This window comes from Aquarana catesbeiana, linkage group LG06 (assembly GCF_042186555.1).
Source record: "Aquarana catesbeiana isolate 2022-GZ linkage group LG06, ASM4218655v1, whole genome shotgun sequence".
Lineage (NCBI taxonomy): Eukaryota > Metazoa > Chordata > Amphibia > Anura > Ranidae > Aquarana > Aquarana catesbeiana.
The window spans coordinates 156740574-156767518 of record NC_133329.1 but is presented as its reverse complement, the minus strand read 5'-3'; the positions used below and the strand labels follow the sequence as shown (position 1 = coordinate 156767518).

At 41.2% G+C, this 26945-nt stretch overlaps 1 protein-coding gene across 2 annotated transcripts in view; it reads left to right on the top strand.

The window, feature by feature from the left end:
- Positions 1 to 2679: 2679 nt before the first annotated feature.
- Positions 2680 to 26945, top strand: part of ERCC4 (ERCC excision repair 4, endonuclease catalytic subunit) — a 109322-nt gene continuing 85056 nt past the window's right edge. Inside the window, exons 1-3 of one of the 2 annotated variants that reach the window (XM_073591101.1) lie at positions 2680 to 3585; positions 16870 to 17052; positions 18778 to 18958. In XM_073591101.1, coding sequence (XP_073447202.1) covers positions 16879 to 17052; positions 18778 to 18958 — 355 coding nt within the window. In that variant the 5' untranslated portion in view covers positions 2680 to 3585; positions 16870 to 16878. The remainder of the gene's footprint in view (positions 3586 to 16869; positions 17053 to 18777; positions 18959 to 26945) is intronic. The other variant, XM_073591102.1, reaches the window with a different exon arrangement.

Sequence of the window (26945 nt, the reverse complement as noted above, 5' to 3'; positions counted from 1 at the left end):
GGGAAATAACAAAGGAGAGGGTGGGTGGGAGAGCAGGTCAAAAGATTCAAAAGGAAGGCTGAGGAGAATCCAGAGGTGAGTCCACCTGAGAGACCTGAGGTAAATGCTGACTCTGCCCAGTGACAGGAGAGGATATAAGTAAAAGGTTACACTCATTGGCTAGGTGTTTCCCACCAAAGGATTTGTCACCAATCCAGTGCTCAGCAGCTGAGGCAAATCTTCCTAGCAACAGCAGGCAGCTTGTCACCTGAAACACAAAACGGAAAGAACCAGCAAAGCAGCCATAGAGAGTCATGTACTTAACAATCACCATAGCCCTCTATTAAGAGTAAAATGTATTTATAAAACAAATGCGTGTTAGAGGTGGCAATCCCATGGGGCCACTTCTCTATTTTATTCTTTCGTGGCCCTGACATTCCAGGTATAAATACTTTTACCTAATTACCGTACATTGGTCCAGCTTGGACCAATGCAACTATGCATTGGGATCCTTCTAAAACAGGTTGAGAAGTCTTTCTCAGCATTTTTACCCAGGAAGAGCCCTTGGAAAAAAGTTTGCGATCTCAGGGAACCTCTGAAATAATTTTCAGATCTACAGTATAGTGGAGACATGGTGACACAGTACAACGTTCTGTTCCACACTGCTGGCTGTGTATGCCGCTCCTCTCATCCAGCGTTGATCTGTTTGAGGGGAGGCATCAGGTACAATGTGTCCTGGTGGTCAGAGCATATTGAATCCCCCAGAAGATGTAATCTCTGACAAAACGTGTTGAACGGAGCTACATGGTGTGACGTCATCACCTTTTCTTGGAAGTGTGGTCTTCTACCCCGGAATTAATTTATTATCAGCGCTATCTTATTTATCATAATTTGTAATTGCATTTAAATTCATTTTAATAAATTAGTTTTATAGGTTTTACACTATGTGAAGCGCTTTCTTTTCCAACATACCTGCATGCACAGAGTGAGATCAGGGATGAGCTTGTGAGGCAATATCTCCTTCTAGGTGTTCCTGTGTCAGATAAAAGTTGGAAGCCTGGTGTAACAACGGTGGCAGCCACATCAAGCATTATATGACTTCCTTGTAATCTAATGTCGGCCATACACGGTTCGAATTTCGTAAGAATTTTCTTTCGAAAATCGTATAAAAGATTTTTCGTATTAATTTTGCACCATTAGTGGGCTGCAACAATGGCCGATTTTCGTGTGGCAATCAAATTTGAGGAATCGGACATGTTGGAAATTTTTAGAAAAACAAACGATTTTCTAATCAATGATAGAAGAATCGTGCGAGAAATGTAATAAGAAAAGAAAATTTATGGAGAGAAAAGAAGATTCCCGGCCAAGAAAATTCTTTTCTGTAGCAACATGCGGTGAAATTGAAGGCTTGGTCGGCCGAATTTCGAAAATCAATAATGGCATCATCGGATCACAAAAAAAACGAACTTTCTGATTTTGAAAAGAAAATTAGTTCGAAATTCGACCGTGTATGGCCTGCTTAAGAGTCATATATATCTGGTAAGCCTTTTGTCTGTTTGGTGGTGGAGAAATCTGTCGTGTGGGACTCACAAATTTTAATATAATTTCACTGACTTTTTTTGCACTTTGGATTTGTTAATTTTGAATATTATTCCACAGACTTTTGCATTTGTGTGGACTTTTGTGTGAATGTTGAATGTAGGGTTTATATTAGTAACACAGCATAATAGTTAGAGATATTGAAAACACTGCTGGGTGGATATACAGGAATCTGCAAGACTCAGGACTTCTCCTGCGACCATAGGTGTTCCCAGATTGAGAAACCTTGTTCTAGACTCTAGAGGCTGAAAATCACTGTAGCAGACATCTCTATTCCAATGATCTCCACTTGCTTCCGGGTCCCATGCCGAGCGGCTGCCCCATATTGTATTGTGAACACTGGAGTTGCATTTTCTCTATGAATGCAATGCACTCTCTGCATTACATGAAGTCACTTCCTCACCTCTCCAATGGGGCACAAATGGCAGAAAATGCCTGACAGGGGTTATAACCCTCCCTTAGGTTACATTCAGATGAGCAGGCAGGAACAACCTCCGTTGGAAAGTGCCAACAGCTTTGGCTGTCAGATTTGTACTCCGATGTAACTGCTCAGAAAGTATGCGTCCAGGCACAGCGTATCTGTGGAGCTTCTGGTCGCAGCTAATCAGCCATTTTGAATGTGGCCATAGCAGACTGCAGCTGCGTCCAGACGAGCGTTCAGCTATACTATTCACCCCCGACTGACCCCTGTGAAATGAAATTTATCCAAAATGAAAAGATAAAAATTTGCCTTTTATCCCACTTTAAACATGCAAAGTCCTTCATGTTTTTAAGTGTGTTTTTGTAGCAATAAAACGTGACTTCAGTAGGAGTTTTATATACATTGTTTTATTTAATAGACATTCCCCCACACACAGAGATATTCTGCACACCATAGAAGGAATGTTTGCTTCTTTGTACCATTATCTAGTTCTATTGTAACATAAGGGGAGCAGTGAGTGTTCAGGTTGCCCACGCAGGACAATCTCCCCCTCAGGATCAGCACAGCTCTCCCCCTCATGTCACATTTCTATTTCTCACTGCAGGACAACCTGAGCCTGTCACATGACGAGCCCGCCCCTCCCCCGCCATACTCACAGACTCTCCTCTCACCCTGGGTTAGTTGTTTTTGTCCAACACGTGTGAGGAGGAGGAAGAGCTGTGCGCATGGCTAGATGGGAGCAGAGGAAGCCAGGTACAGTGCTGACACCAGAGGACTCAGAGAGCCAGGCACAGAGTTGTGACCACAGAACAAAGGGAGCCAGAAACAGAGCTATGATCAGAAAATAAAGCCTGCCACAGAGCTGTGATCAGAGGAAGCCAGACACACAGCTATGATCAGAGGGAGCCAGGCACAGAGCTGTTTTCAGAGGGAGCCAGGCACAGAGCTGTGATCAGAGGGAGCCAGGCACAGAGCTGTGATCAGAGGGAGCCAGGCTCAGAGCTGTGATCAGAGGGAGCCAGGCACACAGCTATGATCAGAGGGAGCCAGGCACAGAGCTGTTTTCAGAGGGAGCCAGGCACAGAGCTGTGATCAGAGGGAGCCAGGCACAGAGCTGTGATCAGAGGGAGCCAGGCACAGAGCTGTGATCAGAGGGAGCCAGGCACAGAGCTGTGATCAGAGGGAGCCAGGCACAGAGCTGTGATCAGAGATCAGAGGAAGCCAAGCACAGAGCTATGATCAGAAAATAAATCCTGCCACAGAGCTGTGATCAGAGGGAGCCAGGCACAGAGTTGTGGTTAGAGGGAGCCAGGCACAGAGCTGTGGTCAGAGGAAGCCAGGCACAGAGCTGTGGTCAGAGGAAGCCAGGCACAGAGCTGTGGTCAGAGAAAGCCAGGCACAGAGCTGTGGTCAGAGAAAGCCAGGCACAGAGCTGTGGTCAGAGAAAGCCAGGCACAGAGCTGTGGTCAGAGAAAGCCAGGCACAGAGCTGTGGTCAGAGGAAGCCAGAAACAGAGCTGTGATCGGAAAACGGCCAGGCACAGAGCTACGATCAGAGGGAGCCAGGCACAGAGCTGTCACACATAGGTAATGAACCCAGTCCTGAGCCATGTTATCCCCCATACACATTGGTATGAGCAGATCCTGTCCTCACCTACACACTGTAGAGCTGCATGATTCTGGCCAAAATGAGAATCACAATTTTTTTTGCTTAGAATAAAAAGATCACGATTCTCACAGCGTAAAATCTTCCACATTATACAAAAAAAATTGGGCTAACTTTACTGGCTAGTTTTTTTTTTTTTAAATTCATTAAAGTGTAATTTTTCCCCAAAAAATTGCATTTGAACGACTACTGCGCAAATACAGTGTGACTTAAAATATTGGAACAAACACCATTTTATTCTCTAGGGTCTCTACTAAATATATATATATATATATATATATATATATATAATGTTTGGGGGTTCTTACTAATTTTCTAGTAAAAAAAAATGATTTTGACTTGAAACCAGCAAATATCAGAAAAAGGTTTAGTGTTTAAAGTGGATGTAAACCCAATGTCATCCTTTCTGATCTACTGCCATAGGGGTTATCTATAAGGATATACATGCCTCCTGCATGTATCTTTACCTGTCAAATGTCTTCCCTCTGTCTGTTATTAGACCCAAAAAACTGCATATTCTGTGGGTGGGTCTGTTGTCTGGAGCTCGGTGGGTGGAGTTGTGATGTCAGTAGACTCCCCGCCCACCTCTACACTCCCCTTGTCAATATGCATTTTCTCCTGTGTATTTCTTACACTGAACTTCTGCTATGATCTCTAACATCCAGTGAAAAGACAGGAAAGTAACCACATGACTTCAGCATGCCAAATCATGCTGAGGTGTGAAACAGCCAATCCTTGCAGAGCTGCTGAAGAAAGGAGTGGGGGAGGGAATTAAAAAATAATGCCTGTGTCTTAGGCTAGTGCACGAGATGTAAATCACCTGTCACTCACAGCAAGGGGGAGCATTTGACAAAGTTTTTCTCTGTCAAGATTTATCTCACTGAACAATAAAAGAGGATTGCTCAGAGATGGATTAACTCTGTGTGGTAAGACTGGGCTCAAATGATAGGAAATCTTATACTCTACAGTATGAAAAATGTTCGGGTTTACATCCACTTTAAGTGGTTAAACTTCCCTCATTTACAAACCAAAGTGTATTCCTTTGATCTAAAGGACAAATTGTTACAATGTTTATACTTAAGTTCCACTGCTAAAGAATGTTGTGATTCTTGGCAGACTGCCCATTTTTTTTTATGTTCCTTTCTTTTGAAGGCTGTCGGCTTTAGGCATCATTCTCACGAGGCGGATCCGCTGCCTCGGAGTCCGCCTCTGTCCGCCAGCTCAGCGGGAGATCTCTCCGTTGATCTCCCCTGTGCTGGCGGATGACAGGTTCCTCTCTGCTCACTGAGCGGGGAGGGGCCTGTCAAGTGCCGCTGCTTCCTATTGAGAGATCGGACAAAAACGGACAGCATGTCCGTTTTCATCAGATCTGATCCGATCCGCCAGGGTTTGATGCGACTGTAGGAGCATCCATCTGCTTTTAGCGGATCGGACCGGGTCGGATGTCAGCGGACATGTCACCGCTGAAATCCGTTGCTCCATAGACTAGCATGGAGCACCCGTTCAGGTCCGTCGTCAAAACTGACAGGTGGACCTGAACAGTCCGACAGTGTAAAAGGGGCCTTAGCAGAGCAGAGAGAATTCTCTGCATAGAAAGAATCGGGAAATACTTTGTCAAGATCGCAGCGGGGAAAAAAAATCGCGATAATGATCCTTAATGATTAATCGTGTAGCTCTACAACACAGTGTTATTGGTATTGAAAGGTGCTCAGTGTCAGGCTAGTGGCCCACTCATTTCTTTTTTGTTTACAAAAGTTTTATTGGAAGATTCAGTACAAAAGAGTTACAGGGATATAGTGGTTAGGACAGTTGAGTACAAAATAATGAATACAATACAATATACCGTATGATTTGTGTAGTACATAAATGGGAGGCAAGTGAAAGTATTATAACAACGAGAGGGGTGTAAGCAATCTATATAATAGAGTGTAATAAATTTCAGTCACGAGACCATAAAGACCACTTTTCATCAAAAGAATGCATACTATCATGTAGGGTATGATAAATTCTTTCTGAGAGATTGAGCATATCCATTCTAGATAGGACTTGAGTCCAGGGTAAGTTTTGGGATTTCCAGTTTAGAGCTATCATCCATTGGATAGAACTAATTAGGGAGTGAGTCAGTCTTATACAAGAAATAGGTATGTCAGGAATTGTTGCATACAGTATACATAATTGTGGCGAGAGGTTAATTTTTTTTTTTATTATAGATTCTATTTTGTCTGCAGCAGCGTTCCATATAGGCTCTAGGTAAACACAGTCCCAAAATATATGAAGGTATGTGCCAGGTACGTTGCAACCCCTAAAACAGTTAGGGGAGGCAGAGGGATAGAAGGAGTGGATTTTCGAGGGTGTCAGGTATAATCTAGAGAATAGTTTCATTGGCGACTCCCTAAATGAAGCTGCAATATTACACTTACGGAGGTTTTCTATCATGGCGTTCCATGATTTTAAAGGGATAGAAATGTCCAAATCAGCTTCCCATTGCAACATTGGGCCGGACTTCTCAGGTAATATTGTATCGTTAAGATGTCTATAAATAATAGAAATCAGGCCCTTATCCCTTGGGGAGTTTAGACAGATGTGCTCAAATAAAGTCGTTTGAGATTGAATGTTTAATGAGTAGTGCTCTGTGTAGAAGTTTTTAATCTGGAGATAATTTGTGAGTTCGGAAGATGGAAAGTTGTATCTAGATTGGAGTGTGTGAAAGGGAATGAATGTTTTGAATGGGAGTAGAGATCTTAAGGTAGTCAATCCGTTTGTGCGCCAATGAGGAAATGAATTGTTATTGTTAAGGTTTTGAATGAGTCTGGGGTCCCCTAAAAAGGATGCCAGAGGGGGAGTGTCTGAAGATAATTTGAATGTTTTATTGATTTTAAGCCAGAATTGGAGAAGATGGGCCACAATATTATTTAGTTTAAGGATTTTGTGATGGGAGTTTAAATTGGACCATAATAGGCCCTGTATAAAGTGTGGAGAGATAGAGTTTGATTCAAAGTTTAGCCATGGGATATTTGAGTTGGGGGCAAACCATTGGGCTATTTGTGTAAGTTTGGTTGCTATAAAATATTGCCAAATATTTGGAATGCCAAGCCCGCCTTTATTTTGGGGTCTGAACATGAGAAGGTAGCTGCATCTAGGTTTCTTGTTAGACCAGATAAATTTATTAATTTCTCTTTGTAAAGCTTCGAGTCTAGTTTTGGGGACGTTGATAGGTAATGAGCGGAAATAGTATAGAAGTTTGGGGAGAATCGTCATCTTAAAAGCGCATATTCTACCAAGAAGAGAGATACGGTAGGAGGACCAATTTTTTAAAAGAGTTGTAATATTTAAAAAGAGAGGTATGTAGTTAGTTTTATATAGAAGTTTGTGGTGGGAAGTGATTTGGATACCCAGGTATCTGAATGATTTAGAGCACCAAATGAAATTGAAATTTTTCTGAAGGTTTATGATTAGATTAGGGGGCAGATTGATGGGTAGGGCTGAACATTTATTAATGTTAATACCTAGGCCTGATAGAGTGTGAAAAGAGTCGAGTTCGGATATAAGGTTAGGTAACGATATGAGAGGGTTAGTGAGGAATAGTAGGGCGTCATCTGCATAGAGACTTAGTTTGAATTCATTTGGGCCCTTACTATATCCATTGATATCTGGGTTATTTCTTATAGCTTGGGCTAGAGGTTCTATTGCTAATGCAAATAATAAGGGAGAAAGGGGGCAGCCCTGTCTGGTTCCTCTACTTAGAGGAAAGAAGTCTGAGTTATGGCCGGGGATTTTTATTCTGGTTTTAGGAAGGTGGTAGAGAGCATTAAATCCGTGGATAAACTTATCTGTGATGCCAAACTTAGGAAGTAGATGGTTGAGATATGACCAGCTAACGCTATCGAAAGCCTTGTGTATATCAAGGCTAAGAAGGCAGACCGGGCGGGAAGAGTGGTTGGCATCCTGTACTATGTTAGTAACAAGTCTTACGTTATCTGTGATCTGTCTGCCGGGAATGAACCCAGTTTGGTCTATGTGTATAAGGGAGGTGATGACTTTGGCCAATCTGTCAGCAAGGAGTCTACCAAAAATTTTTAAGTCATTGTTGAGCACTGAGATAGGGCGAAAATTTTGGGGAAGGGTGTGATCCTTAAAAGGTTTAGGAATAAGGGATAGATTTGCTAGAAGCATATCTTCTGGAAATTGGCCACCCATCAAAATGTGGTTAAATAATTCGGTTAATCTAGGGGCTAAAAGGGGAGCAAATTTTTTATAATATAATGATGAGAAACCATCTGGTCCCGGTGCAGTTGAGGTTTTCAGGGATTTAATTATATTGATGATCTCGGTATCTGTACAGGGATCATTGAGGGAAGAGGCTTGTTGATCATTGAGGGTGGGGAGATGTAATTTCTCAAGCCATTTAAGTGAGGTGTGATGAGGTTGGGTTTGAGGGCCTGAGAGAAGATCCTTATAGAAGGAGGAGAATATGTCTAGAACCTCTTTGGGATGCGTGACTAGGTTGCCTGATTGATTACGTAGTTTATATATGTGAGGAGGTTTATGTTCTTGATTAAGTTTTTTTGCGAACATAGTGGAAGTGGAGTTACCATGTAATAGAAATTTTGCCCTGGAAAATCTGAGAGATTTTTCAGTATCTGCTGACAGAATCGTATCTAAGGCTTGACGTTTGGATTGTATTAATTTTGAGGTTTCAGGGGATGGGGATTGGTTTAGTTTAATATACAGAAGGTCTAGGTCTTTTGTAAGGCTTTTGATGTCAGAGAGTTTAGCTTTATTTTTTGCTGCAGCTATACTAATTAGATGTCCCCTGATAACTGCTTTATGTGCAGACCAGAGTGTAGTGGGGGAAATATCGTTAGTTGAGTTATTCTTGAAATATTCTTCAATGTATATGGTTATGTTTTGAATAGTGGATGGGTCAGATAAAATCGAATCGTTTAGACGCCAATTAAATGGGGTAGGGGCAAGACCAATATGAGAGGTTTCAAATTCAACCATGTCATGGTCAGACCATGGACAAGGGTGGATTCGGGCTCTAGATGAGTTTGCCAACAAAATGGGAGTAGTGAAAATGTAATCTAGCCTAGCGTAACAGTCATGTGGGTAGGAGTAGTGTGTGAAAGCCTTAACTCCAATATTATGGGCTCTCCAGGAGTCTATTAGTTGGGATTTACTGAGTGATCTATTTAATGTTTTAGAAAATGCTTTCGTTGTAGGTGCGACTTTGCTTCTGTCTAGAGAAGGATGAGCAGCCAGATTAAAGTCACCTCCTAATATTATATGGGGGGAGCTAAAACGATCTAGGGTTTCAAAAAATTTGTTAAAAAATGTTGTCTGGGCTTCGTTGGGGGCGTATATAGAGGCGATTGTGAGTGCGCGTTTGTTCAGTGTGCCTTTCAGAATAATGTATCTGCTGTCTATATCTTTATAAATGTGTTGTATCTCGAATACTATAGAGTTGCGGATAAAAATCGCAACCCCCTTGGATTTATTGGAGAATGTGGTGAAATATAGTTGGTTATATGTTTTGTCAAAGTAGCACGGGTGGTTGTCAGTAGAAAAATGAGTTTCTTGAAGGAGGATGATGTCTGCACCTAGTCTTTTATAATGTCTAAAAGCCTTTTTGCGTTTGTGTGGGGAATTGAATCCTTGAACATTGTGTGAAAATATCCTAAGACCCATTTCTATTTGAGATATACGCGTTGATTATTTTGATTGGGTTTGGACAAAAATTCGTATGGGGAATGAAATAAATCTTGATATACATTACTAGATATCCAGTTATTACTAATGTCAAAAAAATCAGTATAAACTACAAACACATCATATAATAAATGGTTACAGTCTGGGTTGGTGAAACAACTGTAAGGTAGAGGTTTGAATTTCTTTTGGTGTGTACATGTGAAAAGGTAAAAGTAGAATCTTCCAGAAATTTTTTCAATTAGAGTTAATGCCAACAGGGCAAAGAAAAATTGTAGGCTGTAGTAGAGCCTAGGGGGGCCAAAGGACTGGGTGACCCTTGACCTTACAAATTTTAAAGGTGGACAAAAAGATGTCCTAAACTCACGCGCAAGGCCCGCCGCGGCATCCACAGCTATTGAGGATCCGCACCAGGCCGTGAACGAGAGCATGGGGGCAAACCAGCGACGGCGGATGAGCCAGGTAAAAGTTATATAACATATTTTAAGGTGCAAAATTAATATAACTTTTCTGAACAAAACCTCAAATGTAACCCAGCAGGTAAATTACATCCTAAGTTATAGACAATCAAGTTTAGAGGAATAATACCAACTGCCTCAATAATAAACATTTGAGAGAGAAAAATTGGGTAGAGAGGAAGGGGAGGGGAGAAAGGAGAGGGAGAAGGGGATAGAAAAAGAAAAAAAAAAAAAAAAAAAAAAGGTCTCTTGCAGTCTGGTAGGTCTTTGTGGCTGTTGCAGGAGGGTTCTTGAGGAGAAGGATGAATAACGGTAGTCAGTTTAAGTGAGGTATTTTACAAGATTTTCAGGCTTGGTCTTGGAAAGATTGGTGCCATCTTCTCTGTTCTCTTTGGTTGCGGCGGGAAGAAGGAGTGGACCATATGGGGGAAGAGCGGGGTGTAGCAGGGAGGCGATTCGGAGGTTCTGGTTGTAGAAGGCCTAATTTGATAAGAAGATCCTTTCCCTCGATGACGTTGTATACCGTATGTGTGGTACCATTATGGAGCACTGACAACTTGAATGGGAAACCCCAGCGATATTTGATCCTGTTTGTTTGAAGGACTGTGGTGACTTCCTTCATCCTGCGTCTGCGGTCAAGGGTAGCTGGAGAGATATCTGGGTAGATTTGTAGCCTAACGCCGTCAAGCTCAATATTTGGAGTATTTCTGGATGCCCTCATGATATCTTCCTTCGTGAGAAAATCTTTCATGCATAGTATTATATCGCGTGGGGGTTTGTCTGGAGGTGGTTTGGGGCGAAGAGCTCTATGAATCCTATCGCAGGTGAAAGCCGATGTGGGCCTGTCTGGTAAAAGCATGTGGAAGACTCTAGACACTGCAGGGTACAGATCAGTAGTGGATTCCGGGATCCCACACACTCTGATATTGTTTCTGCGATTTCGATTGTCCAAATCCTCCACATGTGCTGTCTGCAAGGGTTTCATAGTCCCTCCTAAGGTCACTGTGTGCAAGGGAGAGTTCGTCATGTTTTGTTTCTAGCACATCTGTTCTGCTTCCTATACTAGCAATCTCCTGTGTCAGAGCATTGGTTGATTTATGCAGTTCAAGTTGTATTTTGGCAGCTAGTTTCTCATATATGGCTGAAAGACTGTCATCGAGGTCAGCTTTAGTCAGGGGCATGTTGTACTCACATTCAGTGTTAGGCCGCAGATGTGATGGTGTAGGGCTATTAGATGCAGCCCGTGAGCCAGCGCCACTCTGGGGTATCTTCCCTTGCTGTTGTTCCTTGTTGAGCCGAGTGTGTGACTGTGTGGAGCTGTTAGAAGCAGCCTGTGAGCCGGCGCCATTTTGGGACATGGTCCCCTGCTGTTGATCCAGGCCGAGGAGGTGTTTTCCGGAGCTCTGTTTGCTCCTCCGTCTGCCCGATCTCATGCACCGCTGTGTTCCCCAGGGGTGCTGGAGTATTTGGGTTTGTTTTTAGGCGAAATAGCCCTGGGAATCAGGTCTGGCGATCCCGGTCAGACGGAGCTCTCAGCAGACACGTCTGTCCCGCATCGCGCCGCGCATGCGCCCCGTGGCCCACTCATTTCATTGATGTGCTGTCACCTGGGGGACAAGTCTGCAATATTTCCCAGTTCTGAACTGATGATGATTTATCTGGTTACATGTTCAAGCTGAACTCCAGGCAGATTCTTTCATTACTATCTGTAATTTATCTGTCAGTAATGTCTCCATGTTTTCACATAGAGTCAGAAGAGGGGCTCCGTCCCATTCATTTCCTGTTAGTGGCCTCTATGCCCACTATTCCCGGCCTCTGGTCTAGTAACATCCCGTGTAAAATTTCCCCCCATCCTGTTTATATTCACCCCATTCACAACTACAGTTCCCATTGCATGTTCCTTCATGTGGCTCTGCACAGTGAGTGGAAATGATGGCGTGCTTGCTTTATACCTCCTCTGGGTGCCCGGCCATAGCTGTGTCCTTTTAATTACTTCACTCAGTTTGCAAAGGTATTTTCCTCCCTAACAGTGAAGATGATATAAAATGTCAGCTTTCTCATGTACATTGTAATGGAACTAATGAAGTTTATTTACTTGTCCACCAGAGTTCAACTTTAAAGCACATTATAACACTTTACAGTGACGTGTCTAGAAGGTCCAATAGGCTAGGGAACCACAATGTAGTCGGTCAGCATTATTGAAAGCTTAAAGCCCAACTCCAGACATGATCCACTTCATACTATTTGTAGATCCTCACAGCAGTGTCATCACAGGGCGTGCTTTGTAATCCTGCTGATTATATACTATCGATGTGTACACCTCCCCATGAATAGAGAGGAGCTCGGGAGTCCTTCGAACCCCTATCTAGCTGAACTTCAGTCATTCCTGCCATGCAGCCTCTGTTTTCATGCACTGCAGGGTGAGAGTGACCCGGCCCACAGCTCATTGGAGTAAAAAAAAGAGCACAAGTTTGGAGTTCGACAAGAGATTAGTCTTGAGCAGTGGCCGTGCATCCTGAGCTCAAACAGATACAGTTGGGTCCATATATATATATTTGGACACAGGCACAATTTTAGTTTTTTTAAGGTATTTACCAAAACATATTCAAGCTATAGTTATATAATGGATATGGGCTGAAAGTGCACACTCTCAGGTTTCATTTATCTACATCCAAATTGGAGGAAGGGTTTAGGAATTACAGCTTTTAAGATTAGCCACACCCTTTTTCAAGGGACTAAAAGTAATTAGAAAATTGAATCAAAAGCTGTTTCATGGCCAGGTTTGGGCTACTTCTTAGTTATTTATTCATCAATTAAGCAGGTAAAAGGTCTGGAGTTGATTCTAAGTGTGGTATTTGCATTTGGAATCTATTGCTGTGAAACCTACATCATGCGTTCAGATGAGCTGTCCATGAAAGTAAAACAGGCGATTGTAAGGCTTCAAAAATGAGAAAAATCCTTAAAGTGGTGTTCCGGCCGAAATTATACTTTTTGAATAAAAATACCCCTATAATACACAAGCTTAATGTATTCTAGTAAAGTTAGCCTGTAAACTAAGGTCTGTTTTGTTAGTTTATAGCAGTAGTTTGTTATTTTATAAACTTACAGCAGGCCGTGACCATCTTAAGTCTGGGCATCTGAAGCCAGACTGTATTTCTTCCTGGATCTCATCCTTGCAGATCTCGCACATGCTTGTGCAGCACAAGCAGTGTAATAGGTTTCAGGTCAGGTTTCCATAGCAACGGCAGTGTCAGAGGAAGTTGCCGCCCCTTCCCAGAAGGCATTGCAAACAGGAAATGATGCGATGGGCCGCGGCCAGGGAGGAGGAAGTGAAAAATTAATACAGCAGATATACAGTAAGTGCTGAGAAAAAAAATAAAAAAATATCCAATTCCTTTACAGTGCACAGTTTAGTGAGGGATGCCGAAGAGTTGTAAAAGTGGGTGGAACTCCACTTTAAGAAAGATAGCAGCAACATTAGGAGTGGCCAAATCAACAGTTTGGTACACTCTGAAAAAAGAAGAATGCAACATAAAAAGGCCTGGACGTCCACGGAATACAACAGTATTCAACATTTACAACATCCATACAAGTGAAGGACACTCTCCAGGAGGTGAGTGTATCATTGTCAAAGTCTACAATCAGGAGAAGACTTCACAAGAGCAAATACAGAGGGTTCACCACAAGGTGCAAACCATTCACAAAGAAGAATAGAAAAGCCAGATTAGACTTTGCCAAAAAAACATTTAAAAAAGCCAGACCAGTTCTGGAAAAGCATTCTTTGGACGGATGAAACTAAGATAATTTTTGTACCAGAATGATGAAAAGAAAAAAGTGTGGAAAACTGCTCGTGATCCAAAGAACACATCATCATCTGTAAAACATGGTGAGGGCAGTGTGATGGCAAGGGCATGCATGGCTTCCAGTGGCACTGGGTCATTTGTGTTTATTGATAATGTGACAAAAGCAGCCGGATGAATTCTGCAGTGTTTAGAGAGATACTGTCAGCCCAAATTCAGCCAAATGCAGCAAAGTTGATTGGACAGCGCTTCACAGTACAGATAGTCAATGATTCAAAACACACTGCAAAAGCAACCCAGGAGCTTTTGAAGGAAAAGAAGTGGAATATTCTGTAATGGCGGAGTCAATTACCTGACCTCTACCCAATTGAGCATGCATTTCACTTGCTGAAGGCAAAACTAAAGGCAAAAAGACCCACAAAGAACAACTGAAGACTGCCATTAGAGCCTGGAAAAGCATCAGAAAGAAGGAAACCCAGTCTTTGCTAATGTCCATGGGTTCCAGACTTCAGGCAGTCATTGCCAGTAAAGGATTCTCAACAAAATATTAAAAATGAACATTTTATTTATGATTATATTCATTTGTCCAATTACATTTGAGCTCCTGATAATGGAAGGACTGTGTAAAAAAAAAAAAAAAAAAAATATGGTTGCAGTTCCTAAAATTTGTTCTTGATATTTATGTTCAACCCCTTGAATTAAAACTGAAAGTCTGCACTTCAAATTCATTTGGATTATTTCATTTTAATTTTATTCTGGTGGCATACAGAGCCAAAAGTATGAAAATTGTGCCTGTGTCCAAATATATATGGACCTAACCTATGTGTGTGTGTGTATGTATGTATAGATCGTGTATTACCACCTGGAGTTCAGATGCAGTAGAAACAATTTTTTGGTAGCAAGATCCTACATGACATAACACACCCATGTGCATGAAGATGTAGGTACCTGGTAATGCCTACTACATTATATAAGTGTCCAGTCGGCAAATAAAATCCAAACCCTACAATATCATGTTTCCTCTAGTGTGTGTGTCTTGCAGGTTTATGTCAAACAATCTTCACAAATGCTGAACATGTTCCACTGGACTGTACAATTATTCTGGCTTTCCAGAATATTGAGGATAGCCTGCTTAAGGAACATTTGGTCTTGCAACTTCCAATAGGCTACCTTTTATTGAATTTGGGATCCAGTGAGGGTAGGCCAGAGCTTGAAATCTAATCTGCACACTCTCCTGATGAGGTTTATTTTGTAGTATTTTCTTCTTACAGGGTTGCATGTTGAGCATCAGACAGATATTTAATCAGATATAACTGTAATTTTTTTTTTAATCATTTTATATTGAACTAGGGTTTTTAACAGCAACACTGGGAAAGTCAACACTCTAAGCCAGGGGTCTCCAAACTTACTGAACAAAGGGCCAGTTTACTGTCCTTCAGACTTTACAGGGGCCAGCCTATGGCCAGTGGCAGTAGTATTAGTGGAAAGAATAGTGCCCCATATTTGGCTTTAAGGGACAGAACAGTGCCCCACTAATGGTTTCAGTGGGAGAAATAGTAACTTGAATCAGTGGGAGGAATAGTGCCCCAAGGGCCAGATAAAGGCAGGCAATGAGCCGCATCCAGCCCACTGATGGCCGCCAGCCATCTGTGATCGTTCACAGGAGAGGCAGAATGGCGATCTGCCTATGTAAAGAAGGCAGACTGCCGTTTTAAGCAGAAACATGGATCTCTATTTTCCTCCAGTTACAGCATTCCATTCACAGTTGGAAAGCACTCCCTAGGAGCACACTTAACCCTTTGATCACCCCTGATGTTAACCCCTTATTTGCCAGTGTCATTTATACAGTGACGGTGCATTTTTTTTTTTAGCATTGGTCACTTTATTGGTCACCAAAAAATGTCACTTAGTGTCAGATTTGTCTGCCGCAATGTCGCAGTTCTGCAAAAAATTGCTGCCATTACTAGTAAAATCAATAAAAAAAAAAAATAAAAGTTCATAAATATATCCCATAGTTTGTAGATGCTATAACTTTTGTGCAAACCAATCAATATACGCTTATTGGAATTTTTCTTTTACCAAAAATGTAGTAGAATACATATTGGCCTAAATTGATGAAGAAATTAGATTTTTTTACGTTTTTTTTTTTTTTTTTTTTTTTATTGAATGTGTTTTATAGCAGAAAGTAAAAAATATTATTTTTATTTTTTTCAAAATTGTCATTTTTTGTTTTTTTTGTTTTTAGCACAAAAAATAAAAACCGCAGAGGTGATCAATTACCACCAAAAGAAAGCTCTATTTGTGGGGAAAAAAAGAACATCAATTTTATTTGGGTACAGTGTCGCACAACTGCGCAATTGTCAGTTAAAGCAACGCAGTGCCGTATAGCAAAAAATGGCCTGGTCAGGAAGGGGGTAAAACCTTCCTGGAGCTGAAGTGATTAATTTTATTCTTGCCATTGAAAAAAAAATGCTTAAGCGCTTAGGAATCTTTTAGATGCAATTACCTGCATTTAGGCATGTCAGGAATTTTGGGGGGGTTTTTTTGCCTCTAATCTCTTGTAAACGCTTGCGTGTGCATGGACACATAGGTTAACATGGAGGGGCATTTAGAGGCAGAAAAAAACAAAAACATCAAACGCCTGTAAAATAGGCATTTTTTTTTAGCTCAAGTGTGCATAAAGCCTTAGGCCGCGTACACACGATCGGAAATTCCGCCAGCAAAACTCTGATGAGAGCTTTTTGTCGGAAAATGCGACCGAGTGTCTTTTGCTGGCGGAATTCCAGCCAGCAAAAGATTGAGAGCATGTTCTCTATTTTTCGGTCGGGAAAAGCTCCTATCCGAAAATGCGATCGTCTGTACAAATTCCGACGTGCAAAATTCCTACGCATGCTCGGAAACAATTCAGCGCATGCTCGGAAGCATTAAACTTCATTTTCTCGGCTCGTCGTAGTGTTGTACGTCACCGCGTTTTTGATGGTCGAAAGTTCGGAGAACTTTTGTGTGACCGTGTGTATGCAAGGCAAGCTTGAGCGGAATTCCGTAGGAAAAACCATCCAAGTTTTTTCCGATGGAAAATCCGCTCGTGTGTATAGGGTATTAGTTTGCTTCCAAATCTCTTCATATACATCTCAGTGCCACACATTGTGCATCCACAGTGGTTCAGAGACTGCAGCAGTATTATATATTCATGGTGTTTGTATGACCTTTTGTGTTTAACAAAAGTTGTTTTCCTCATCAGAGACTGCAAATGGCACCTCTCCTGGAGCATGAAAATCAAATCTTTCTGGATCTTTTCCATGAAGATGGTCTTGTCATCACTGCCCGGGGGCTCGGCATTGACAGAATCTTACAGAACTTTTTGAAGCTTTACTGTGACCCAGGAAACCTTGTATTAGTGTTGAATACTAATACAGCAGAGGAGGTATTATTAGCCACTTTTATTAAAAAATGCTCAGTAGTGACATTTATTATTCTACCTGATGATCAGCACAGCACTGAATCATGTACGGTCAGCTGAGAAACAACACAAGACACAAGTACATTGAACAAATTACAAACATATATGAGTATTCTCCTTGTATCCTCACAATGGGGGCTGTAATGGACACCTCACAAAGTTCACATGACTTGCGTCAGTGTTTGGGATCGTAGATAATGGTTTTCATATGCTGTAATGAATGAATAATCAATGAATGCTGTAAACCAGGGGTGTCCCAACTGGCGGCCCATTATGACTGAATGCAACCCAACACAAAATCGTTACCTTACTTAAAAAATGTAGATTTTTATTGCAGTGATGTCCTACACATCTAGTGGACATGTCAACGATTGGTGGGCTTTTGGACCCCAGTCTCTGCCCTACTGTGCACCTTGTTTCATTTGGCAGTCCACAAGGATGCTAAATTAGCCTTGCTGCACTTCCCTATCCCGGGCCTTTACGACCACCAACAGAAATTGGCATCCTATTTATTTTCGTCGGCAAAGAAAACCATTGCCCAGGACTGGAAAAAATCTATGGTTCCGTTCCAGGGAATAAAGGAGTCTTTGACGGCTCTAATGATTAATGAAATATATGTCTAGCATAATGAAGGCGTCCCACTTCATGTCTCTCAAAATTTGGGAGCTGTGGATTGAGTATTTCTTTTCTTTGTTAAACCTGGCCAGTATTGGTCTCCTATGACTATCGCTTGGGACAGTCCCGAGACCCAGTTTCCCCTCCGTCACCCTCACCCTCTTCCTTCCCCCTCTTTCTTCTCTTTCCCTTTTCTCTTTTTGATACTCTTGGAGTCTCTAACCCGACGTCTTCCTTCTCCTTCTCTTACTTTGGGGTGCCCTTAGGATGGGAAGCACACAATTTAATTTTTTTTTTTGCTTTTTACGAGGTATCCCTTTTTGGTCTTCCCACTCACTTTTTTACATGTTCTATTGTCTGGCAATATTTAGCACCAAATATGTTTACTATTCTGTATAGTTTTCATTTGTAGCCCCTGCGTGGGCGTATTTGGGCTCATGTTATATATTGAAAACCTAATTTAAAAAAAAAAGTATATTTGTGAGCAACTATTTTCAAGGATGAAGCACACGAAGGACAAAATTAGAACCAAAATATCTGATGAGCACCTTGAGAATTCATTGAGAATTGCTATTACATCTATCAAACCAGATATTGATGCGTTAGTTTATCAAAAACATTATCAAATATCGCACTAGTTTTATGTTGTCCTCTTTTACTTTTATAATAATAATATCATTGATTTTTAACTTGTGATCTGCTTGACTTTTTCTGCCCATCAGCTATCCTTATTGTTAGTGTATGTTATGTGTGGCCCAAGACAATTCTTTTTCTTCAAATGTGGCCCAAGGAGGTAAAAAGGTTGGACGTCCCTGCTGTAAACCTTAAAAGAGAAGCATATCCCATCATTGCTACATATTGATCAATGTAAGGTGCATGTACACTCACCATCACTTTGTCTGTACCATCTTAGAAACACCACCTAGTTCAGTCCTCCCTTTTTTTTTTTTTTCATGCAACACCTAACAGGACTGTCCCACACAGTGTAAATGCTCAATAAATTCTTCATAGTGTTTTTGTTTTTTTTATGTTGTGCATTTTAATAATACTATATATTCCCCTTTTTTTAACTAGGAATATTTTATTGAACAGCTTAGGGCAGAAGAAGTTAGTCAATTGCCCCGAATCATCAACAATGAAGTAGGCGGTAATGAGCGATATGATGTTTACACACAAGGCGGTGTGTTGTTTGTTACTAGTCGTATCCTTGTTGTGGATTTTCTTACTGACAGGATTCCTGCCAACCTAATAACTGGTGAGTAGTTACTGTATTTTCTATAATTAAAGAATAAGGTTCATGTTAACTTTGGTTTATTATGTCTGTAGAGCTGATGTCTCCAAGAATGGGTTGAAACTCTTCCCTTCTAAATCAGTTTTGGCTGTTTTACCTTGCTAGGCTCACAAAGTTGAGCACTGGTATAGTCTAGGCTATGATACCAACATACATAACACTTCTGCAGTAGCTAAAGGGCAGATAAGAGTTTGCATTACTAGATGCCATTTTTCAGTACAGGTTCTTTTCATGGCTTTTATAGAGAATATGATTCATATCCAATATCTTCAGCAGGATTGGAAGAAAGGTTGGATTGCTGTAGGCCTCTTAGCCCAGTAGAGCTTTTTGTATGACCGATGGTTTCACATGTCTTATTGCATCACATATTCCAAAAATAAGGTTATTTCTTATCTCAGGACAGTGGACACAGCCATGCAAATCATTCCTTTATGCCTCAGTGGCTAACTGCACATCCAGAACTAGTAATTAAGCTACTGTATAGCTTAATAATATAAAGCCACTTATTCTAAGTGACATACAGTGTATGGAAATGATTGCGTCCATGGAGTAGGGCTTGGGACCCAACAAGAAAGTAGAACTCAGATAGTTGTGTTAAGAAGAAGTAAAGGGAATCGTAAAGTCCTTCACCCTAACCAGAAGCATGGAAAAGCATGAATTGCGTATACATTTTTCTTAGAGACCTTGTCACAGCATCATCCTGTAAATTAACTACATGTAGACAATCTGTAGTAGATGTAATTGCACTAGCTTTCAATTTGCAGAGAGATGTGCATCTCGGTTCTGAATTCCAAACTTTGTGGAATGTCATTTAACATCTGTTGCTGCCTCCATCTCCATCCCCTGCTTTATCAGAGAGTTTCTGCAGCAAGAAGAAAAATATAAGATCAGAAGTAAATGCAGCTGCATAGGAAGCATAGAGTTCACAATGTTGCAGCAGACAAATATAGTGTAAAAGCATCTACTACAGCTTGGCTAAATTGATTTGTTTTGTAGGGTAGAATCTGGTGTCTTCAAGGGCTGTTTTGTTTTGGTGTTTCCACTTGAATTTCTAATCCTAAACAGAATAACATTTTAAGGATACCACTAGTCCTAACTATATTTAAAAATCCACTGGAAAGACAAAAATGCATTGTTTTTTTCAAGAAGGCAGAGTACATCTTGAAACTATTTGTGTTGTCACCACTAGATGTCAGCAATATCATTATTGTATTTTCTGTGGTTTGCATCATATGGTATTCAGGTTTGAGCTATGTTTGTGCTGAGGATGATTTATGACAACTAGGAAATAAAAGTATTTGGGTTGTTGCTATGGATGATAACTCCCTTTTTCCATCTAAGCAGTTTGTATAATTGAGTCACATGACCTTCGTTTTTCTGAAGTGTTGTACAAACAAACAAGTCATGCTTTAGTTTGTTTTTTGCATTATAAATATTACATTTTTATTATAAAGGTGTCTTAGATACCCATTAGAACTTTGTGGGTGGTCGCACCAAAATTGTCAGTGCTTGTGACTGATTCGTGTACCTGTCAAATATGGGCATTGTCATATTTGGGTAATGGCATCACCACTGTCCCCCACCCATTTGTTTAGAGTTAACTTTCAGCCAGGTAATTTACCAACCAATTGCTGAATGGGGGTGGGGTTACAGTACTGTGTAGGGAACTGTTGTATTAATGACATTAAAACCATGGTCATTCCATGCATTATAAAATACATTACATATGTATGCATGGTCAGCCAATAGTATAAAAAAGTCATCTCTGGAACATTCTAAATAGAATGCTACAAGGTTGTTGAGGTGGTGTTGACGTGTTTCGTGGAAACACCGCTTCTTCAGGACCTCTTTGACCTTTCTTCTATCCACATATAACCCAATATATAATTAAACCTAGAAATAAACAAAATATTCAAATGTAATGTCATAAATAACCGTAATTATATAAGACAATAATCATGGGCATGGGTTCAATAGGATATAGGAATGATCACTCCACTAGGAAATAAGGTATAGAAGATGTTACCTCAAACATTCATTTACGAATTCCCATAATAAAGTGCTGTGTTCCAAAAAGTGGGTTCTAGGTGGCCCATGGGGGAAGAGAGGGCTACCGCACAGTGTTGTACACACATTCATGCAGGCAGACCAGAGCTGATAATCCCAAAGAGAAAACTATGAATAGTTGAAAAGAAATACTCAGATCGCTTTCATTTTAGAAGAGAGAATGGTACTATGTGTGTGACTGACACCCTATAGTTACCTCCTAAAGGGTGTACAGGGGGGTAACCATGCTCAAATATGGATATGGAAGGAGAAGGGGGAGTTTAATATCCCAACCGATGTATATCTCTCCAAATAATGTGAGGGGGTGCCAATGTCTTAATGTAGGAAAAGAGAGATTCTCATGCCTTAACACATATGACTCTATAAATAAAATCAGATAAATCTTATAGGAAGGAAACCTACCCACCTTAACAAAGAATATCAATGTGGATAGTAATATGAACAAGTTACCTTATCTGGGTATATACAGCAAGCAAAAATCCCACACTGCATGTGTGACTACAGGGAATGACTTGTCATACACTGGCTCTTTAAATACTGGCTGTGGGAGTCCTGCCTCCCCTGAAACCTGCCCATGCATCCCGGGCGGGGAGACTTTGGCCAGTCTCAACCAAGCCTGAGGTGGGTGGGCAGGTTCCTCCCCACCTCCTGCCCATCTGCCACACAGTGGAGGCTAGGGAAATGGCAGATGGAACACGCCACCAGTCCCGCCGTCTCTTTAGGTAACCGATCGATGCAGGGTCCACATATAAAGTCCCAAATCCACTGTTTTGTATTGCATTGTCAAATTAGGGATGATTTCTCCTTTTAGTATTGTGATATTTAAATGGGCCACCATTTTTTTCCTTTCCTAATATGGCTACAACATGTAAAAATTAGTGAGCTGCAAATTATTACATTTTTGTTTTTGGGTTTAATCCCTGCATATTGTACAGGTTCTTAAAGTGGCAATTGTAAGAACTACCTTCTGCGCTCAGATATGGTAAATGTGGTGGGTATAAGTGGAAATATATAGTTCCCATAAATGGTCCTCTATTGGCTTGGGTTTTACAAAGATCACCAGATGTTCCCTAGGCCTTGCAGCGCTCTTCAGACAGGGGAATCCAAAATACTAAATTTGTTTCCTGCTGTTTTATGCTACAAGTCTAACATTCATAAAAGATATAAAACATATTAGAATTGCGCTGAATTAAAGAATTATATGAATAAGTCCATCAATTATAAAAGTATAGCGTTCCTAAAAAAAAGTCCACCAGTGATTCTAACTATGAGCCTTGAAGATTCCTGATGATAGAAAACGCCATCAGTCACCTCATGAAGAGTCCGCCACCAAATAGTGAGATTTGCTGCTTACCAGCTCCAGATGATCCCACGTTACAGGGGATCAAATAGCGCATTTGGCTTATACCCAGCCTGGGTCTTTCTCCCAACGATATCGTTCCCCTATTCACAGGGCACCGCTCACTCACATGGATGGATGGTTTGTGTACCAAAAACAATAAAAGCTCCACATTGCATAAAACCGTTTTTAAAAGTTTATTAGAAGTAAAGTAATGCACTTACATGTTAAAAGTTTCATAAAAGCCTTAAGTCTGGTGTCCCGGCTGGCGCACAACCAAAATAGACCCGTCCTTCCGGCACACAAGGGTATAGGTGACATCAGAGATGACATCATCCAGGGGCACGGGCGGCGCGCTGCGTCACCTCCTTCAAATAGTAAATAAAAAACCCAAGCTTCGATCTGAGCCACAACTTGCTATTCCAACATCCTCATTGGCGTGTACCAAGCCTCTTTTGCGGACGTCCACCACGCCGATGCATTCTCTAGAAACGTTCTTATATCAAAGCAGACCGAAAATTAAAAAGTGAAGAAAAAAATATTCCTCTATTGGCCGCTATTATAAGAGAAAGCTCCGAGGCATAGCAGCATCAGAGACATCCTCTCTCATAGCCGCCAATTATAGATGTTAGCCTATTGCACAAGCTCCACCTCCCGAATTGAACTCACAGGAAGTGGCAAAGTTTGTACACTGGTGTCGCAGACCCCAAAACCTAACATGGTGACATCTAGTGGTGGAAAATAAGAATGTCACTATTATAAGAAATCCCAATTCATAAAAGAAAGAAAAAAAAGAGAAAAAACTAATGCAAAAATCTAAAATATATTCTACATACTACTGACAAAATACCAAATTAATAAAAATATGATATTCAAAATAAATGTTCAAAATTGAATACAGGAAAATAGAACTGAACCGAATTATCAGACAAAGGCAACTCGAGGCTCAGAGCAAGGTACACAAATTAAATGAATTAAGACTAAAAAACAAGGGGTGATAACCCCTTGAGTACAATCCCAAATCCACATACAGTAAACATACTTATCAACTTTGGGTAAATAATTATTACCCTGGTCACAATAACTGACCCATATATGATATACTAAAAAGCTAGTTGTCTAATGATACTCCAATATCCAGGTCTCCCACATAGCGCACAAAATGGCCTCCTTAGTCAATATTATCAGACTTTTTTCACATAAATCTAAGAGTTGTTAACAAATGCATTGACATCAGTATCTACGTTGAGGCCATAAGGGACATAAGATCTCAACCTATAATTCCAGGCCATCTCTTGTTTAGAAATTTCCCGCACTAGAGAGCTTCCTTGCCAATGGGGCCTGTACTTGTCAATGCCCAAAAACAGGGTATCTGTAGGATCCTTATCATGTATCAAGTCATAGTGCCTAGATACGGATTAATTTTTAAACCCTTTTCTAATATTATTTATGTGCTCATTGAGCCTCACCTGAAGGGCCCACTTAGTCCTGCCCGCGTATTGGAGCCCACAGGGGCACTGGATGAGATATACCACTCCAACAGTGGAGCATGTAATAAATGACTTCATCTCAAATGACCGGCACGTACTTGTTGAGACAAAGCCACAAATCTGTGTTTGTGAGTATAATTGTTTACCAATTTTATTATAAAAAATGGTGCCATTGGTGATGCACTAGGCTGCTGCACCTTTTCTTGCATTTAGTTATTAAACCTGAAATTTGTTGCCTGCGTCAGTTTACTACCAAACTGGCACAAATATTTGCCTAAATTAGGCGCAGGTAATGGAAACTTCTGCCAGAAATGTGCCATTAGGTGTTATTAAATTCCAACGTCTGGATTTACCAAAGCAAACTTGCCAATAAATGCACCTGAACATTGTTCCATATCATGCATTTCAAAATGAATTATTGACTTGGGTGCAACCAGGCTGTTGGATTTTTTTAGCTGTCAGAACATAATAGCGATGCAGGGAGAGTATTGGGGGAATCCAGTATGTGTTTTAGATCCCAGTGCTTTACAAACAAAGAACGATGCCCTTGTGACCAAGCCCTTACAGTCGGCCCAAAGTGGAAGATTTAAAGGATAACTGTGTTAGAAGTGTGGGGATTTGTACAACAAAGTACAAAATATAACCTAAATATGATATATGGTGTGTGTGTGTGTATATGTGTGTGTGTGTGTATGTGTGTGTGTATATATATATATATATATATATACACCGTATTTATCGGCGTATAACACGCACCCCAAGTTTAGGAGGGAATTTTAAGGAAAAAAACTTATATTTAAATGCCTATCAATGCAGCCTTATCAGAGTCCATCTGCAGCCTTGTCAGATCATTTGCATCCTTGTCAGTGTCATTTGCATCCTTTTTTTTTTTTTGAAAATTATTTTTATTCACAGTTTTCAATACAGAACAACAATAACATACACCCACAAAAACATACCCCCCCTCCCTATTGTGCAATATTCAAGTATAACAGGCATTAAAACATAGATCACATGCTTTTCCAGCCTACTTGAGTCCTTCTAACTATACATGCTTATATAAAATCTAAAGCAATGACTACAACCATCTGAAATCTATAAGCCCCATCTCGTTTCCTCCATCAGTGCATGATCCCTTTCATATAACATGTAATCCATCATTTACACAGTAACTCACACAGTATCATCAGAAGAAAGGCAGCTCTGCCATACCTTCTCAAATTTTTTTGGGTACCCTCTACTTAAGTAAGTGGCTTTATATAGGGGTAACGCCTTATTTACCAGGCCTTTCCAGAAAGCTAAGGATGGGGCCTCAGGTTTTTTCCAGCATAAAAGGATGGCTTTTTGTGCAGAAACAGGGCGAGAGAAAGCATAGTTCTTTGTGCCCTAAGTGGTGCTACCTCCTCTACCAGGCCCAGCATACATACCGAAATTGTCATGGGGACAGGTAGCAAAACCAACCCCTGAATGACCCCTGTAACCCTCGTCCAAAATACCTGTATTAATGGACACTGCCAGAATACATGATTGAAATCTGCCCCTGCCGCGGTACAGCGCCAGCAGGAGGCATCATCCAAACCATAGATGCTGGCCAATCTCGCTGGTGTATAATATATTCTGTGGAGTATCTTTAATTGTATGTACCTGTCACGGGCTGATACCAGGACCTGAAAGGGGTGGTTCCACATATCGTCCCAGTTATCCCCTTGAAAGTTAGGGACTAATGAGCTCCATTTCTCTCTACATTTACTAAGTGCCGGAGGCCTTTCGGCAAACAACTCTTTATATGTTTCTGAGAGCGTTCCCCGTATAGACTCATCACAGAGCAACTGCTCTAAAGGTGAGGAATGAAGTATCACCGCGTCTGTGCCAAACTGTGCAACAAATGCATGCCTTAGCTGTAAGTAACGAAAAAAATACCAATTTGGTAGATCATGTCTATCCTTCAGTTGATTAAAGGAAAGCAACTTCCCCTCCTCTATTATGTTCTTTAATTGTTTGATGCCAACTCTGGCCCATATTACTGGATCTGGAATTTCGCTGAAATGGGATAGCCTTGGATTAAGCCATAACGGTGTGTCCGGTGACCATGCTGCCGCATCAGACTGCATGAGCACCCCCGCCCTGTCCCACTCGCGAATTGTAACGCGCATGGAGCCAGTCCGTGGCGCCGCTACCCGTGGCCCTCTGTACACTAAATAGGAAAGACTCTCATAAGATCCCATTAAAGCTGCCTCTAGTACTGTCGCCGCATCTCCACTGTCTCTTGTTAACCAACGTCTGGCAAATACCATCTGCCCCGCGATAAAATACTTGAACAGGTCAGGAAGTGCTAATCCTCCCTGTCCATATGGTTCCTGTAATGTATGCAGGCCCACTCTGGGATGCCCGGAACCCCACAGAAATGAACTAAACAAGCTGTTTACTCGCCGAAAGAAAGAACAGGGAACCCAAATGGGGGTATTATGTAAAAAATAGAGGAACACTGATAGTATCTTCATTTTAAGCAGGTTCACTCTACCAATTAGGGAGAGTGGTAGGTGTTTCCAGGCATCAAGTTGTGTTTTAGTCTTCGTGAGCAGTGGCATTAAGTTAAGTGTCAAGTAATCTGTAACTTTAGGGGACACACGGACACCCAAATATTTTATTTCGGGGACCCAGGCGATAGGCACCAAGTTGGATGCCCGCGCCTGTGCTCCATCATCAATAGCCATGATACTGGACTTCTCCCAATTCACCTGTAGACCTGAAAAATTTGCAAATATGTTTAGTATCTCAAATACTGCCTCTAAGGATGTTCCTGGGTCCTCTAGGAAAAGGAGCATATCATCTGCGTATAGGGCCGTGCATTCTCTAATGCCGCCCACCTGAAGGGCTTTAACTTCCGTGGATGCTCTTAGAGCAATAGCTATCGGCTCTATAGCCAGAGCAAACAGAGCTGGGGAAAGTGGGCAGCCTTGCTGCATTCCTCTCCCCACTGAAAACTGTGCTGAGACCTGAGTGCCTATCTTTATTGTTGCCTTGGGTGAGCTATAGAGGAGCGAAATCCAAGTAA